The 18,725-nt window shown below is 33.5% G+C and overlaps 2 protein-coding genes across 2 annotated transcripts in view; one reads left to right on the top strand and one right to left on the bottom strand.

Annotated features, from left to right (window-relative positions):
• Nucleotides 1–18,725, bottom strand: part of LOC148951225 (heat shock 70 kDa protein cognate 4-like) — a 232,302-nt gene that overhangs the window by 51,331 nt on the left and 162,246 nt on the right. The window lies entirely within an intron of this gene.
• On the top strand, nt 5,082–12,528 carry LOC148951232 (uncharacterized). The gene is made up of 2 exons (XM_089090189.1): nt 5,082–5,201; nt 11,900–12,528. The coding sequence occupies exons 1-2, from the start codon at nt 5,136–5,138 to the stop codon at nt 12,347–12,349; spliced, it is 516 nt and encodes a 171-aa protein (XP_088946315.1). The 5' UTR covers nt 5,082–5,135; the 3' UTR covers nt 12,350–12,528.

Here is an 18,725-nt window from a genome sequence, read left to right as displayed (position 1 = left end):
ATATCTACGTAGTTTTTATCAATTCTACCATTCATAAGTGAAAGAGCACTGGAAACAACACTTTTGGTGCCACTTCTTAAGTTGAAAATCTTCGAAGTATAAAACGGAATCATTGTAATAATTATGGTCCGAAACCCTTAACTGGGCGTTTGCAAGAACACCTCCCGCATGTTCCTCCTCCAGGCTCCCTTAGGATCCTATGCAATTACAGTCCTACAAACACCAATATATTAAATTATATTATTAGAGGCTTGGTTCTGTTAGTAAAGCGCTGGACTTCAAATTAGATTATTATGCGTTCTAGTCCTGCTTGGACTTTTTTTCAATCATGGTTTGTCCCTTCTTATGATTACTCGTAGGATAATTCACTATTTTTGCAAAGGTGAGGCACTCACTTTTTAACAGCATATTCCGGGAAGGCTCATTTAAAACCTATTACTCATATCTACGTGCTTTTTATTAATTTTACTATCCATAAGTGCCATATTGGACTAAAAACGGCACTTTTGGTGCCACTTCTTAAGTGTAAAGGTTTGGAAGCATAAAACGGTACCGTTGCTTATAATGATTATGTTCCAAAGCCCTTAACTGGAGGTTTATACGAACCCCTCACGTATACTCCCCCTCCAAGCCCTCTTAGTAAGTTTCATAAATCGCCTACTAATCTTAAAAGTAAAAGATTATTGCGAAAACAAATGAACTAAAGCTAAAAACTGTTCGCCCTTTCTAGAGTCCTTTCTGCAGTATTTTCTAGGGGCATCTTATCTCCCCTAGATCGGAAATAATCTGAAATTATATTAAAAAATAAGTTTTCAACTGAAACTAAGGAGTGACATTAAAATTAAAATGTGGGCACTGCTAAAGAAGTCAAGTTTGGTTAATGCTAATAAAATAGGATGAATATATAATAGTTTAGAAACAAATTTGGGCTATATATTTGCACATTAGGGGTTTGGGGGTGGGGGGGGGATTAGCTTGTAGACAAGTTCAAAGTAAAGCCATCTTGATAGTATTAGGACTATAGACTAGCTTTAGTATTTGTATCATAACTTGAAAATTCACTGTTGTATAGAGAGAAATAACAGGATTTCCAGAGTTCATATTATTTCTTATTTGATCTTCATTTCAAGTAATACTAAAGCATATTTCTTACAATTTAAAATTGTATATTACTCACTATTGGTAGTATAGCTGGCGAGACCAAAATACTACCTGATAAATCAATCCAATATTTTTGTATACTGAAAGTTACTAATGTCAAAACTGGTGTAAGACAATAAAAAACTTTAAAAATTAGTTAATTATTGTCAAGCTACATACTCACTTTTGACTCCCATATCAATATTCCTGTTTTTTATACTTGATTTTTGTGTTTTCAGTAAAGTGCTAGTTTTCTATAATCCTAGAAACTTAGGGAAACATAATTAGTTGGTTTATTTTACTAGTTTTATTGATATATGTTAACTAGGCTGTGAATTAATAATTTTTCTCCGTTCTAAGTTTCATCTTCGCTCTTAACTTCCCTCGGAAAGCTTTTTTTTAAATTAATTAAAAGAAACATAGGTTCGGGGATATGTCTTTCATAATGACAAAAGATAAGCCCAGGCAAAAGAAGAAGTTTCTGTCCTACCACCTGAACAATTTAAAGAAGCAAAGGTTTGGCGATATGTCTTTCAAAATGACAAATGACAAGCCGAGGCAAAAGTTAAAGGTCTAATAAAAAAACGTAATTTTACATAGGCACTACTTCTAATTTAAGGTGCATTTGGACGTCATGGCATCAAGAAAAGGCTCAAATTGGCTGCGTTTAGAAGACAAACGAGAATGAGAATCCATATATAGAAGCCTCCCGCGTGCCGAGTGCCGGGGCCCGGCGGCAAAGCCACCATACTCCCTGTACTATAAATATATATGTATATATACTATATATATATATATATATATATATATATATATATATATATATATATATATATATATATATATATATATATATATATATATATATATATATATATATATATATAGATAAGATAAGATTTATTGCAAAAAGCCTGTGGGCCATAGCAACAGATAATACAATCTATAAACAAACACTCAGGAACAAAATACAACTTTAGATAGTAAAAATCAAAAAAGGAAAAAAGAAAAGAACAACAAAACGACAAAAAAGAAACACACCAAGGTTCGACTTTTAACCAACAAAAACCATATAATAAAATTCAAATCATAAAAATAGTATCAGGCTATCCCCTCAAACATGATTACCTATATTTAGTCCCTAAACGAAGAAACTTAATCAACTGCTTAATAGCGAATGCATTCATCTCGGTCATCCTCTCTATTTACCGGCAGTAGCTCCAAAACATTCGTCCGATACATTCATCCCGCAACTTAGACAGCTCTTCACGCTCAGATACAAAAGTAAATATGTTTTCATTCTCTAATCCATACATTAGGCTTATTTTATATTATTAAAATAATATATATATATATATATATATATATATATATATATATATATATATATATATATATATATATATATATATATATATATATATATATATATATATATATATATAATATATATATATATATATATATATATATATATATATATACATTAACCTGAATAGGGCTGATACCCCCTCCCCTGCCTTCTGAAGACCAGAACATTATATATATATATATATATTTTTTTTTTTTTTTATATATATATATATATATATATATATATATATATATATATATATATATATATATATATATATATATATATATATATATATATATATATATATATATATATATATATATATATATATATATATATATATATATATATATATATATATATATATATATATATATATATATATATATATATATATATATATATATATATATATATATATATATATATATATATATATATATATATATATATATATATATATATATATATATATATATATATATATATATATATATATATATATATATATATATATATATATATATATATATATATATATATATATATATATATATATATATATATATATATATATATATATATATATATATATATATATATATATATATTAACGACAGTACTAAAAGGATTAAAAAATAATAAAGCACCAGGTGCTGACTGATAGGATAGTAAATGAGTTTCTTAAATATGGGGGCTCTGAGGTTAGAAACACGTTACTGAAGATTATGAATATGATTTTTGAAAAAGGGAAAGTACCAAATGATTTTAGGAAATTTTTAATTAAGCCACTTTATAAGAAAGGTTATAAAAGTGAGTGTGGTAATTATCGAGGCATTAGTTTGGTCTCTGTAGGTAGCAAATTACTTAGTAATATGATACTTTTTAGACTGAGAGATTCCGTAGACAAAGTTTTGAGAGAAGAACAGTGCGGTTTTAGAAAAGGTAGAGAAATGCGTCGACCAAATTTTCACTCTTAGGTTAATAATTGATAAGTGCCTGAGTTGTCAAACACATTTGGTCCTTAGTTTTATAGATTATGAGCAAGCGTTCGATTCTGTTAATAGAAGAGCTATGGCGAAGGTTTTATCCTTGTATGGTATACCAGATAAATACATTAAAGTGATTAGCGCTATGTGCGAGAATAACACGGCTGCAGTTAAGATAGGAAATGAGGTTAGCAGCTGGTTTTGTATTAAATCAGGAGTTAAGCAGGGCTGTGTTCTATCTCAGCTGTGTTCTAGGACCAATCCTTTATATGGATTGGTCCTAGTCACTCCTTCCTTACAGTTTGTTAGCACGAACTATTTTGATAAGATTCTCTTGCAATAAACAATTTTATTTGAACCTTTTCAATTTATTCAGTTGAATTGGAGTATTGAAAGAAAAAGGGCCAATTTGTCATGTGGATGGTACGGTTAAATTTAGTTTTTCGGCTATCTTTTTTTTTTTTAATTTCAGAAGATATTAGGTGAGAGGGGAATTGTCCCGATACGAAAGATGCCAATTTTTCATGGCCGTTATAAAATAAAAACGTGGTATCCATGCAGACAGGGCGAGTTTTGAGCATGGATCCTTAGAAATGTAAAGATCTTGGCAAAACCCTGCTTTAGGGGCTTTTGTGATCCTAGAAATCTATTGATCTAGTGCGGATAAACGAGCCTTCCAAAAATGAAATCAGAGCCAGGAATCCTCGCCATTTAGTTTTGAGCTTTGTTTCATTTTGCATGCCATGTTAGCTTCTCTTTTTGTTTGAGAATGTTTTTCTAAACGCATCTAGAAATAAGCTAATTCCTAATAAAACATATCCTAAAATATGCTCCCGTGCCCCCACTCACCAACTCTGTTCTGGTGGCAGCCCTCCCACTTGAAAACTTTCTGCAGGCGTCCTTGTTTCGTTTTAAGTTTGAATTACTATATAACTTTATTTATGTCTTTCTTCGATTTGAAATTTTTTTTCGGAAAATATCTTCAAATTCATAGCATCAAATAGGTTTATGTTTTAGGAGCAAAGTAATAAGTGTGAGAAATATGTATGCGGTGAATTTGACGAATAACAGCATAGATTTGGTGTCAGGCAACAGAGAATAAATTTAGTTTCAGGAGAAACTCTGAAACATTTCTGAGGAGCGTGTTATCTCTTTTTAACTATTCTTGGTAAATACCATGGTAAAAGTGTTAAGGGCCTAACAAATGCAGTATTTATTTGATGGTATGTAATAGAGTGAAAGTGTCTCTTCTACAAAATTTTGTCGACAAGGCCGATTCACCACTCTTCACGACCGAATCTACATGGATCACATGAACCTACATGAATATAGTTTTGTTTGTCGTTCTGTGCAACTGTCCAAGCGGATCTTTACTATCTATACATTCGATAGGAAAAACTTGTCATTATTTTAGGCAATAAACATTTCCATATTAAACTAACTTTCCTCTTAAGCATATCTAAATTCCATCGATTTTGATAAATGCGACAAATTTAAGGAAAAATAAAAATCCTGTTCCATTCTAAGGAGGAAAAGTGTTGGGTGTGGAGGAAAAATAGTGTGGAGGAAAAATAAAAATCCTGTTCCATTCTAAGGAGGAAAAGTGTTGGGTGTGAAATTAAAAGTCTTTCGGCTGTCTTGCAGTTTATATGAAGTATCAATGCTTGAAACAACTATCGGAAAAAATGAAAACTTTGCAGTGTCTTAAAGTAGTTGTAAGTTCTATTCTCTCTGTTCGTTGTTAAGGTTGTGGTCGTATTATGTTTTTGCTACAGAATTATAAGTAACTAAAGGTAAATAAACTTTATAATTTGACTTTAAAGCCTAAAGGACAAATTTTTCGATTTCTAGTTTTCATATTTTTTTATTTTAATAGATTTCTGATTTTTGGTTTTATATTTTTCTACTTAAAATTTTGAGTTTAGAAGCCAACTTGAAACAATTGACCTTGTTAATAATTTCTTAGACCACACTGCTTTTCCATTTACGAAAAATTAAGCAAGAAAAATGGGTTTTAATTTTTATAAAGCAGTGAATATATTATACAATTGTATTCAGTGCTTTATAAAAACTAAAACCCGTTTTTCTTGCTTAATTTTTCGTTAATTGACCTTTTTCATTAGTCTGTCTGAATAATTATTAAAATCACTAAATTGGCGCATCCAAAAAACTGCGAAAAACCAAGCATAATAGATATATTGAAACATCTTCCTTTATGCATGTTTCTTAGCGGTAAAAATTGTATCTCAATTTTTTTTTACCATATCTCATTATAATTTTAATATTTTACTTCCACAAATTGTTTGAATACTTATATTGCCTATTCTAGCTTTTCAAAATTAATTCATTTTTAGGTTACAGCATTTTAGTCTCCTCTAAACTTTTGAGGGTTGGAAGATGTATATCTAACACTATGCTTTATCCTAACAGAATATTGATATGAGCTAATAGCACGGTCAATTAAGCATCGTGATTTGACTTTTTTCCAGTTTTCTTTCTTCGAACTTATATTTTAGTTTAAGCGTGTCCTTTTTATATGGTTTAAATGCTTTAAAATTCAGTGTTATTTTTTGTTCTTATACTTTAACAGCCTTTTGTACTTTTTTGAGGGTCTTTTTTTAAATACCTTTAATGAATAACCTAAAAATTACAACTGGCGAAATATTTGTTTATGACACATTTGAGCAAATATATTCACTAGCACACTCTGTAACAAAATAACTTTTTGGAGGGATACGACATTCACGCTTAGCACATCACTATGAATTTTCCAACAAAAGAATGTGGCAGCAAATTTACCAGAATGAAAGCTTTTTACTCTGAACTATTTTGGATTAAGATGGTTAAGTTTAAAATATATGCTGAAAAATTTACATTATTAATTGCACAGGAAGGGAAAAGGATTTATGTACGTAAAGCCATTGCAAGATTGTCTGATTGTTCGTGGTAACAAACCGTAAGTAAGTAGCGACTCGGCTCAAAAGTAACCGAAACTATAAAAAACGGAACGTTGATATCAATAAATACATAAAAAGAATCAACTTATTATGCTGAATCCAAATATATAAAGTACATTAAGGTTAGTGTTACCCATCAAAAGTTACGAGCCTGAGAAAATTTGCCTGATTTTTGAAGTAGGGCGGGAACACGACCTAAAATTCAAGGAATCCCGATGAAGATCACACTTTGATACATCTCACATTTTGTGATAGCCATTTTGTTCAGTGTAGTTGAAACATCAAATAACTAGGACTTTAGGGGTAAAATGACCACCCCCAGTCCGTGGGGAGAGGCCTGTAAGTTATGAAATTTGCCCATTGTTCACATATAGTATTTGTTTTTAGGAAGTATACAGACATTTTTCGGAAGGGGGGATTTGTGCTTGGTGTGGATTTCCAATGGGAGATTTCAATGTGGATTTCAATCTTCCTTGGGAAGGAAATTTTCTTGGTTCGGAGGTTGAATTTTCCAGAGAAAATTTTACACTGGGGGGATTTGACAAAAATTCCCATACAAAATTCTTGTTAATTATCTTACATTATCTTTGCCAACTCAATTTTGCATGTGGAGATGTTCCAAGGGAATTTTCGTGGTACTATTTTCGCGTGTCTTGATTTCCGGAAAAAAATTCTACATAATGGGGCATTTCCGGAGTGATCAAGAAGACGATTAGAGATTAAAGTCTTTTTCAAATGAAAGGATGCCAAGGATAATTTTTCAGGCTGAATCGTCCGCAAAAAATTTTACGGGGAGGGGGTATTTTCAGCGAAGATGGAACTGTCTAGAGGGAACTTGACGGGGATGGGGGTGTTGTGTACTTTACGTTGGACGAAATTTTCACGGAGAAGTTTCCCGTATGGGGGGGGGGGTATATTTCATGGAGGCTGAGTCAGATTTACCTGCATTATTTGAAAAACGACCAAAATTTAAATAAAAAAAACACGTTTTTCAACTGAAAGTAAGGAGCAGCATTAAAACTCATAACGAACAGAAATTATTCCGTATATGAAGGGGTTGCCCCCTCCTCAATACCTTGCTCTGTACGCTAAAGATTGACTGTTTGTCCCAATTTTTTAAGAGCGTCTACTGAAACATAGGGGTTGTTTAATTAGAATTGGAAGTTTTTTTAAAAGTACTAAAAGCTATAGCGTACAGAGCAAGGTATTGCGGAGGGGAAAGCCCTTCGTGTGCAGAATAATTAATCTACAAATTTCGCTTTAATTTGTCACGTACGAGAAGCCAAATTTGAACCTGCATTAGTTGAAAAACGTTCAAAAATTAAATGAAAAAAATAAGTTTTTTAACTGAAAGTAAGGAGCGACATTCAAACTTAAAACGAACATAAATTACGCCGTATATTAAAGGGGCTGTTTCCATCACAACGCCCTCCTCTTTACGCTAAAGTTTTTTATTAATATAAGAAGTAGAGTTTTGACAAAGAGTCAAAATTTAGCGTAAAGAGCGGGGCTTTGAGTAGGGGACAGCCCCTTTCATATATGGCATAATTTCTGTTCGTTTTAAGTTTTAATGACGCTCCTTACTTTCAGCTAAAAAAGCTTTTTGTATTTAATTGTTGAGAAGATTAACAACTTTGACCCATGTTGCTCCACTTGAGGTCTAAAAGTTATGAGACATTTACAAGGTCTATGGTATCTACTAGACTAATTATAAGGATCAATCAGTTTTCTAAGATAACTCCAACGCGATGGTAGGCTTGTGCTAAGTTTATATAAAATTATGTATTCTGTAATTTTCTAGCTATAAGAACAAAACAACTGACGAAATGAAAAAAAAATGACAATATTTTCGAATGAAATTAGAGCAAAAATAAAACTCAATATGAGAAAAACCTTAGAGGCGAATACCATTATTCCAACTCTCCCTATCTTACGCATAAATTTTTTAATTTCCTGGAAGCACGCTGGAATGCAACGAATGTAAATTGGTTACTTGTTTTGTTTCACAATTTTCACCTAAAAACTTTTTTGTGAATATAAAACACACTTAAATAAGCGCATCCATTCTTGGGGCTTTGGTATAGAAAAAGGTGAAACTTTAGAATAAATAGTGAAAGAGGAGGGGGGGGGATGGTGTTGCGGATGATGACAGTCATACTTTCATTTAGAATGGGGTTCTAACTTCCGTATTTACTTCAGTATTAGATAAAACTTTTTTGTTTAATTCAATTTTATCAAAGTAAGAAAAACAGGGAAATGTTTGACAATATGTGACAAAAGCAGCCTTAAAAAAGAAGAAGAAAGAGAGCAAATGAGTCAACTACTGCTCGTATTTTTATTCACGCCAGATTTGTTTTACCATAGAACTACTCCACTCTTCACATGAGTAGATGTCTGCCAAAAGAGTTAAACTTCGAAGAATAGATCAAAATGCTCTTCCACATATTTTCTCCTGTAGAAAATTTTATAATTTCTGCTATATGTGCTGACAACATACTGCTTAGAGCTACTGCACATTTATGAAATAGCTTAGCAGCAAAGCTGGCATGCATTTTGAATAAAGTGTGATATGCTTAGTATGCTATGCCTCGTTAAAATGGTGTCTGCTTATATGCTTAAAAGTTGTATGTGAATTTGGCTTGGAGAGGGACATTCGTGGAATAAAGAATGGCACGTCTTATCAAACATGTCCTCTTAATATCCAAAAATAATCCATACCTGCAAAGACATTTAATTAGTGAGGGATGAATAAAACAAAGAACAACTAAAATTAATTGTAAAACTAAAGCTGCGTAACGCAGACGTTCATGACTCAATTATAACGTTTAGAATAATTTCATGCAAAATTTATTTTCAACATTGTTTTTCACCATTTAGCCCCTTTTAAAACATTCTGGAGGTACACAAATTAGTCCACAAAAATCAACTTTACAAAATTTAACCCAACACAACTAATTCCATGTATAGCTCAATCAGGCAATTTTTAAAAAACCGAAATTGAGCCCATAAAAAAAAAAAAAAAAAAAAAAAAACTCTGTTCAAGCCAATTTGAACAAACACAAATTTCATCCAATCAAGGCTCAGCCCGTTAAAAATCAGCCCAAAAATTTTTTTACCCGACCAAAGTTTAACCGTTTAAAACTCAACCTGTCAAATTTTGAAATCAACACCAGATAATTGAAGTTGCAGAAGAGCCTTGAAGAAATAGCCTGCAGAAGAAATTTGACAGCAAAAACTCGATACATAAATCAATATAAAAAAAAACTTAAACGAGACAAAATAAAATACCAGCTGTGGCATTTTATTCTGCTTATTTTTAATCATGCCTATAGGGGACCTATAGACATAATTAAATAAACCTATAGGGGATGTTTCTCCTCCCCCCCAAAAAATAAACTGAAGGATCCCAACTCTCCTGAAGAACTTACAAAGTTTCCGCCTGAAATATTTTTATTCATATCTACGAACCGCTCCCTAGGACCACCTCATCTAGACTTAACCCCCAAATAATGAGACACTTTTATATTTTCTATACTCTTTGCTCAGGGCTATATGAGTCTGACGATTTTGTCTCATATAATTTTTCTTGTATCATATAATTTATAATAGACTTAGTTTAGTACCAAGCCCACATAGTTTATTTTTTAGTTTATTTAGTTGTTGTTTGTTCGTGTGTTTTGTAAATGGCTAGCCGTTTTACTCCGCGTCAGTAAAAACTTAGGTTTTTTAATTAGTGCAGTAGTTGTAAATTTTGAAGTGTTATACTCGTGTTTGTTAATAAAGTAATAAAGTAAAAAAAATAAAGTACTTATTTTGTAAAAATCATTTTATAACGAATACTGTATTTATGGAGAAAATAGTGGAAGTTTGAGGATTTTCTGGGTAACCCAGGTATAAACTCATAAATTGTGGTGGGTTCAGTTTTGCTGGGTTTAATTGTGCGTGGGTTTTTATTTTGCAATTGGTGTAATGTGGGCTAAATTTTTTGAGAATTGAATTTTGTGTGTGCTTGAGGATGTTCTATTGCTATAAAAGTACAATACTTTTGTATCTAGGTTTTCGGTATCCACAATTTTTTGGTCCATTATCTCTTAAAGCTTTATTGCCAAAAGGCTTCAGTACCTCACAATCCGGCTCAGTAGATTTGTTCTGTTAGTTACAGAACAAACATATATATATATATATATATATATATATATATATATATATATATATATATATATATATATATATATATATATATATATATATATATATATATATATATATATATATATATATATATATATATCTATATATATATAACTGGACCTTAAGACTGTATAAATTATTCAAACTGTATAAAATAAAATAAATTTCTGACATTCAAAAGATTTCTAACCAATAATCACCAGGATGCATTAACGCTTGTTTAAAAAATAATGTCTGAAACTTCAGAGCAACATAGAAATCGAAGGTAATCACGTAGATTTCTCAAAAAAACTATGGTTTGAGATAAAAAAAATGGGCTAAAAAAAACATGCTGAAATACTATGATAAAAATGTTACGCTGAAAACCTGTACTTCAAAGGATTTTCAAAAGTCAGCTATTTCACCATCTAAAGAGAATGCAGCTTTTGGGTAAAAACCACCCTTTAAGTAGTGCTTTCCTAAGCAAAAGCTCATGGTCTCCATTATAAATTTCACTAAAGCTGAGCAGAAGGTTTTTCTGTCTGAAGTATCCTTAAGGGTGCTTTTCAAATATTTTTTCAAAATTCAATTTCAGCAACATTGGACCCAAACTCCAAGTCAGAACCAAGAAAATTTAAGATGAACAGACCTCCTCAATTTAAATAAGCAAGCAAATCAATTTCTTTAACTTTTGAATTACCCTGTTATGATAAATCAGCCCCTAGTCCCCCAAAACACGATAAGAAGAATTAAAAAAAAAAGAAAAAAAAAGTAAAAACCGATTCCATAGTATATTCTACATCATATACTATCTTTATAATATTCTATATATGTTTTGGAATACAAGTGAAGTAGCACAGGATTCCTTCTTATCTTCATTACCTTTATATGACTTAATTTCCCTTGGGCTTCTCAATTTTAGACGTGGGGTGAATTTTTCAGGGGGATTTTTCCAAGAAGAATTTTTTGCGGGGAAAATTTTTGGGGAGGGAGATTTTCCCTGTGGAAGATTTTCCACGGGGGGGTATTTTGTGGAAAAAACTTTCTTCGGGGGAATTTTCCGCAAGGGAATCTGCTGGACCATGCATAAGAGATACATCATTTGCAAACTAAAGCTTAAAAGTCTATGACAAATTTCTATAAGAGTTAAGCTGCCATTTGGCAAGTACAGCGTTACTAGGTCTTGTAAGTCACATCAAATGTCCTTAAACTTCTGCAGAGAAAAAATGCAATGCAAATTCAATATCAGATTACAATATTATCTTGCTTACTCTCTCTTTTTTCAGATCGTTATTTGTCTAATTTTCACTGGAAGCAAGGCTCAAGATATAAATGTTTTGGATCAACTGTCAGGCGCACCGGTTCGTGTTTCCCGTGAATATTATGAACCTATAAGTGCTGCTGGACTACCGTATAATAACCCTACAGAAGGCCTGAATGGCGGTCTAAATCCTTTTCTCCCGACAGGACGAGTTGGAAGCCGTTCCTATGGAGACCTCAATGCGTATAACCCGTCAGTTGGGCTTTCTTCCGCATATGCCCATCCAAACGTATATGCCTCAAGGCCATACAGGGCAAGGTCAGCTGGGGCATATGACCCAATTCTTACCCCAACGTACAGCGCAAATGTATATCCCCCCACAAGGCCGATCAGTAACGCAAGATCAGTTGGTGGGTTCTCACCCTACGGGTCAGACTTTGGGTATGGATACCCCGGGCGATCAGTTGGATTTTAAAGACGATAATATGATGTATGTTGGATATGGAATGGCTGTGTTAGCATTAAGTATACTTATTATCGGTGTACTATTACTTATCCTAAAGTTCATGAACTGTTTGAAGTGCCAGCAATGTAGATAATCTTTTGTTAATAGTATAGATCCTATTGTTTCAAATAAAACCCTTTAAGTAATAAGTGCAGATGCTATAAATTTATATTATTTTTGTGATACATTATTTTAGGCATAGTTTTTGTCATAAGCATAGACAAATCATTATGTATATCGGCAATAACGCTTCGAATTCAGTAAAATCATGAAATCTCATAGATAGCAAAACAAACCAGTTGAAAGAGTTTTTTAAAGGCGCGCTCATTGTCACAGAAAAAATTAACTAGGGCTCTGGTCCATATTACTTAAAGCCCTTCTTCTTCTTCTTCTGAAGATAATTCAAAAGAAGCCTTCTTCTTGAGAAACAACGGGCTATGTGATGAAAAAACAAAAAAGAACATCAATAAACCACATGGTTTTGTAAGTACAAAAGACGACAAAGGAAAAATAAAAAAAGGAAGAGGTATTAAAAGAAGAAAAATTTTTAAAGGAAGAATAAAACACTGGAAACAAATTGAAACAAAACGATGAGAATCTTAATATGAGGTTAAAACTAAGATTTTGTCCGGACAACATCTCTGAGTCCAAAGGTGGTGTAAAATGAGTTAGTATTGACCCAATATGATTGTAGTCAGCTTCAAAAGCTGTAAATTGTCCAGTGTTGAAGCGGGAAAAATTTATTTTTGAATTTGATAAAAAAAAATCTGAAAAAGAAGATTTTCAAAGAAAATTAAAGACCATATATAGCTTAAGATCAGTAGAAATAAAAATCTATAATGATTCAAACTCAAAACGACCAGAAATCATTCTTAAAGAATAAATGAAACCTAAAACGAGCAGAAATTAAATAAACAATGATGGCAAACAAACATACAACAGATATTTAATTTCTGTTCGTTTTGGGTTTCATTTATTTTTAATAGTAATTTCTGGTCGTTTTGAGTTTGAATTATTATAGATTTTTATTTCTGCTGATGTTAAGTTTAATATGGCCTTTGATTTTCTTTGAATTTTTTTTTTAGAGATTTTTTAAAATTAGTTTCTGTTCGTTTTTGATTGCCAAAGTTTCAAGTTTTTCCAATTTCTATTTTCAAATTCCAATTTTTTTTCAACATCAAAGTTTCATCAAAGTAGCAAAACTAGTATCAAAGTGACAATATCAAAGTAACAAAGTAAAGAAATTATTAAAATAAATAAAATATCAAAGTAAACAAAGTATCAAGGTAACAATATGCAACTTGCAGAACTTTCAGCCCTGGTCCTGTAAGTCATAGTTGCCCCGTAAATCAGTAAGTCCAAGTATCAAACCAAACAAAGCATCAAAGTAACAATAAGTACCTTGCATAGCTCATAGCCCTGTCCTCGGGGACTGAGTGTGGGGGGGGGGTTGAACCCTGGAGGTATAGTTATTTAGCCTTTGGAATATTTTGAACTAAATGGCTATCTCAAAATTTTGACTGGATGCTCTTGGGGAAAAGAAGGTGGGGCGGTGGTTTCCCTTTGATCGCTTTTGACTGTTAAAAAAACTAGAAGTTTCAGTTTACAATCGAACAAACCCCCTCCAAAGTTAAAACGACCACCTCTTCCACAAAATCCTTATGAGTTAACAATTGGCAACTTGCATAAGTTCCAACCCTTGCCGCCGGGACTAATTGGGATTTTTCAACCCCTAAGTTATAGTTATTTTAATTTGGACTATTTTGAACAAATGGCTATTTCAAAGTTTTAATAGGATACTTTTGATCACTTTTGCCCATTCAAAAGGGAATTAAAATTTTCAAATGAGCCTCGTCCAAAGTTTATAGGACCAACTTTTCAATAAAAACCTTATATATCCCTGGGCATAACTGATAACCCCGTGTCACAGGGTTGTATCAGCCCTGAACTATTTTTTATAAAATCTTTGGACTATTCTGAGCAGCATGTCTATTGTAAATTTTCGATCGGATACATTTGGGAAAACCGGGCGGGGGGGGGGGATTTTGGCCTCTTATCATTTTTTGCTTTTAAATCAGGGAGCTAGAACTTTCAACTTCCAATCAAGTGAGCCTCCTCTAGATTTATACGACATTCTCCTTCCATAAAACCTTATATGCCCCTGGGGACTATACTTTCAACCATTAACCCTGGGCTTTATGGGGCTGTGGCAATATCAGAGGCATTGTTATGGTTCCATGTAACTGAACCCCCGTGTAACTGAACCCCAAGCAACTGAACCCCTGTAACTGAACCCCCGTATAACCGAACCCCCGTGCAACTGAACCCCCGTGCAACTGAACCCTCGTGCTACTGAACCCTCGTGCAACTCAACCCCATTTAACTAAACCCTCGTGTTACTGAACCACAATGTAACTGAACTCCCATGTAACTGAACCCCATGTGGAACTGAATCCCCGTGTAACTCAACCCCCGTGCAACTCAACCCCCGTGCAACTGAACCCTCATACACCTGAACCCTCTTCCAAATGAAGCTCTTTAAACTGAACCCTCGTGCAACTCAGCCCCCGTGCGACTCAACCCCATTTAACTAAACCCCGTGTAACTGAACCCCAATGTAACCGTAACTGTGTGTAACCATGTAACCATGTAACTGTATGTTAAAAGAACACAACTGATGAGCGAAAAGTGATGAAAGAGAGGGGTAATACCGAACTCTCAGCTACCATTCTTGGGAGACATCTGACAGTTTATAAGTCAATCAATCAATCAATTTATACAATTAATAAATACAACAAAATACACTTCAATATAAACTCCCCCGTAAGGCTCTATGGCCAGGAAAAAAACAGGGGAGAAACAAAAAAGAAAGAAATACAAGTATTTTCAATATAATGCATTGCATTTCAACCTTTCAAAGACTCAATACACACACACACACACAAAACAAAGAATAGAAGAAAAAAACAATAATTAAAATACCCAAACAAAAAGCGATTTTATGAGACCACCCCCCCAAAAAAAGGATGTTGGACAATCCAATAAAATAAACCAAATTCCAAATATATATTTGAAACCAAACCACAAAAAAAATATTAAACAAACTCAAAACCCCTCACAACAAATGTTTCCAACTCAGGCTAGTGTCACCCCCCCCCCTCCCCAAATAATAATAATAGAAATTAACAAAAATATATTTAAACATGAAAAATCAAGACATTAAAAAATTTCTTAAGATTCTTTTGAAAGTACCAAAAGAGTGACATTCTTGAGCTGACTCAGGTAGGCTATTCCAAACGATATGACAAGCAGTTAATGGATTAAAGTCAGACCTCACCGATGGAGTAAATAGAATATTAATATTCCTTGAATTGCGAAGATGATGCGAAGACCTATCAGTGACGAAGGGAGTAGTTTGAAGGGCTGTGGGAACATCACCATGAATTTGATGAAAAGTGAAAGACGCGCACGAAAGAGTGTAGAGAGACTGCAAATCAATTAATACGTTAGTTGGGTTAGTTGTAGAACAATTTGTTTCCTGTATAAGCCTTCTTGCCTTATCATATAACTTAGAAAGCGGTTTTAAAAAAAAAGAGAAAGTTGACATACATACTATAGGGCAATTATAGATGTAGGACTGAACTAAGCAATTGAACAGAATTTTTAAAACTGATCCAGGAAAAATGTGTTTTAGCTTCCTCAAAATTCCAAGACTCCTTGAGATCTTCATTTTAGTTAGTCCAATATGATGCATGAAGGATAGATTTTCATCGAAAATAATACCGAGGAATCGGACACATCGATCCTTAGGTATACTGAGAGAGCCCCTTGAAAGCTGGATTTTAAATAAGTCAAGGTATACCAGAGAAATACGGGAAAAAATTAAAAAAATTGACTTAGCAACATTTAGGGCAAGGCAATTTGCATCAAACCAAAGAAAGACTCTCTCAAAAAGGTCAACTAATTTGGGAAGTATCTCAGACTCAGTTCCTACTACAGTACCAATGGTACTGTCATCAGTGAAAGCAACGAGAGTGTCCACATCCTGTGAAAACGATGGATTTTTTTTTAGCATTGAAAGATTCAGGATGACATAGGCGACAGCAAACTGTAGGTTTTTGATTCATAACCACAACTATAAGGTCATTAACATAAATCAAAATCAGAAGCGGTCCTAGAACAAAACCTTGAGGAACACCAAACTAAACTTCAGGCGAAAAGTGGGAAAGGGAATTTACGGAGATGGTTCTACCTGACAAATAGGAATAAAACCAAGCATAAACCTGTCCTCCTACGCCATTGTGTGATAGCTTATAAAGCAGTATCCCATGAGTTAAAGAGTCAAAAGCTTTACGGACACCCAGGAATATAGCAGCAGGAATCAGACCAGAGTCAAGCACGGTGTGGAGAAATTTGTAAAGAGCTGCACACGCATGCTCCGTAGAAAGTTTAGCTCGGAAGCCAAACTGAAAATCATGAAAAAATCTTTTAGCCTCTAAAAAAGCAAGTAGACAGGAAAGCTTGGCCTTTTCACAAATTTTGCTAAAAACAGACAGAAAAGATATAGAGTGATATTTGGCTGGGTCACTTCTTGGTCCACCTTTATATGAAACAATAACTCTAACTCGCTTAAGAGAACTGGAGAAAATCCCATTTTCAAAAGAAAGATTTATAAGCTTCGTCAATGGAGAAATAATTGAAGGAAGAATGAACTTTACTACCATAGTTGGAATACAGTCAGGGCCAGACGACGAAGAACCCTTCAAGCTATTTACAATCCTGGCTACTTCAAAATCAGAAGCAGGATATAACACCATCGATTTGAGACAACGCGGACCAAGATAAGATTTCTAATCTGGTTGTGACTGTGAAGCCCTTAATGAAGAAGCAGTGGTTTTCCCAATATTGGCAAAAATATGATGTAAATACATCTTGAACAGATGGAATACCCTCAATAACCAGATCACCAACTACAAGACTTGGAGGGATAGAACGAGCCGGAGAAGAATGTTTGAGGATGGAATTGATCACTTGCCAAGTTTTTTGAATATCTTTCCTAGAATCCGAGAATTTTTTGGAATAATAAAGGAATTCAGCTTTCCGGCATACGGAATTGAAAACATTCCTGTAGAGCTTGAATTGCTGAAGACTTGCAGCATTCAAAGATGGCTTTGCTGACTTAAAAGCTTTCCAGAGATTATTTTTTCTTCTCCAACTGTTTAGAAGACCAGGGGTCATCCATGGGTTAAGAGGAATAGATCTTTTTGACCTTGAAGTAGAGGAGGACAGAGCACATATGTCAAAAATAGACTCCTTCACTGACTCATAAAAGGAATCAAACTTTGAACAAAAATCATTATCATCACCAAAAACATTTCATGTCTTCTCAGCTAAATGGGATCTAAGGCGGATCAATTCATTCAAACCAAACCTAAAATAAGCTTAATCAGATGCTGGAATGTCATTATTCAATTTATTTTAAATGATAAAAATTGAAAATACAGGAAAATGGTCTGAAATATCACTCACAACAACAGAATTCCGAACCAAATTAAGAGACAAAAAAATGTTATCAATTAAAGAGGCTGACGTATCAGTTACACGTGTCGGAATACAGGTTCTTGATAGAACCCCAGCAGTGAGCATATCTGAGAGAAAATCCATCGTAGTAGAGGAAGCCATGTCAATTAAATTTAAGTTAAAGTCTCCCATTATTACAAGTTCACATGGACATCTGCCGATTAAATCCAAGACCTCATCAAAGACCTGCAGAAAAGAAGGGATGGATCCACTGGTAGATCTATAAACATTACCAATTATCAAAATTTTATTTTTTAATTTGATTTCAATAAACTGGGATTCAAAAACCCCTTCGTCATTTCTTGACAGATCGCTTCGAACACTATACGGAAAAATATCAGAAATATACATTGCTAGTCCACCCTTTGCCATTCTTCTGCGATTTAGTCTCTCCATTTTGTAACCGGGTATATCTGAAAGCATTTCATTGCTAGAATTAAGAAAAGTCTCACATAATCTGATAACATCGGGTCGCCCATTTTTTTTTTTTTTTTCCAATATTCATGGCGCCAGGGACTTCAAAGTATCTGATATGCCGCTATTCATGTACCTCTTTCAATGGCCTCGAGGTTTTAAATGTCTATTTAACCTTCTTTTGAAGGTGTCGACAGAGGGATTTGCAGGGATAATATCCCCAGGAAGATCGTTACAGATAGAAGTTCAACGCCAGATGAAGCTGTTCCTCAAGTACTCGGTTTTCGGCGCATTCTCCTTTAGATAATTGGACCGAGCTGTGTGCCTTCGTGTCTGCCTTATCGGCTGGCCA

Source organism: Artemia sp. Qi Xiang Cuo, chromosome 6, assembly GCF_049724085.1.
Source record: "Artemia sp. Qi Xiang Cuo chromosome 6, ASM4972408v1, whole genome shotgun sequence".
Taxonomy (NCBI): Eukaryota; Metazoa; Arthropoda; class Branchiopoda; order Anostraca; family Artemiidae; genus Artemia; species Artemia sp. Qi Xiang Cuo.
The sequence above is the reverse complement of the archived record's forward strand: the minus strand, read 5'-3'. Positions and strand labels throughout refer to the sequence as shown.

Excerpts from the sequence above, each read along its gene's own strand:
- LOC148951232 (XM_089090189.1), top strand. The coding sequence starts at position 5,136 with ATGAAGTATCAATGCTTGAAACAACTATCGGAAAAAATGAAAACTTTG. Across the intron at positions 5,202-11,899 it reads TGCAGTGTCTTAAAGTAGTT|ATCGTTATTTGTCTAATTTT; the intron begins GTAAGTTCTATT and ends CTCTTTTTTCAG.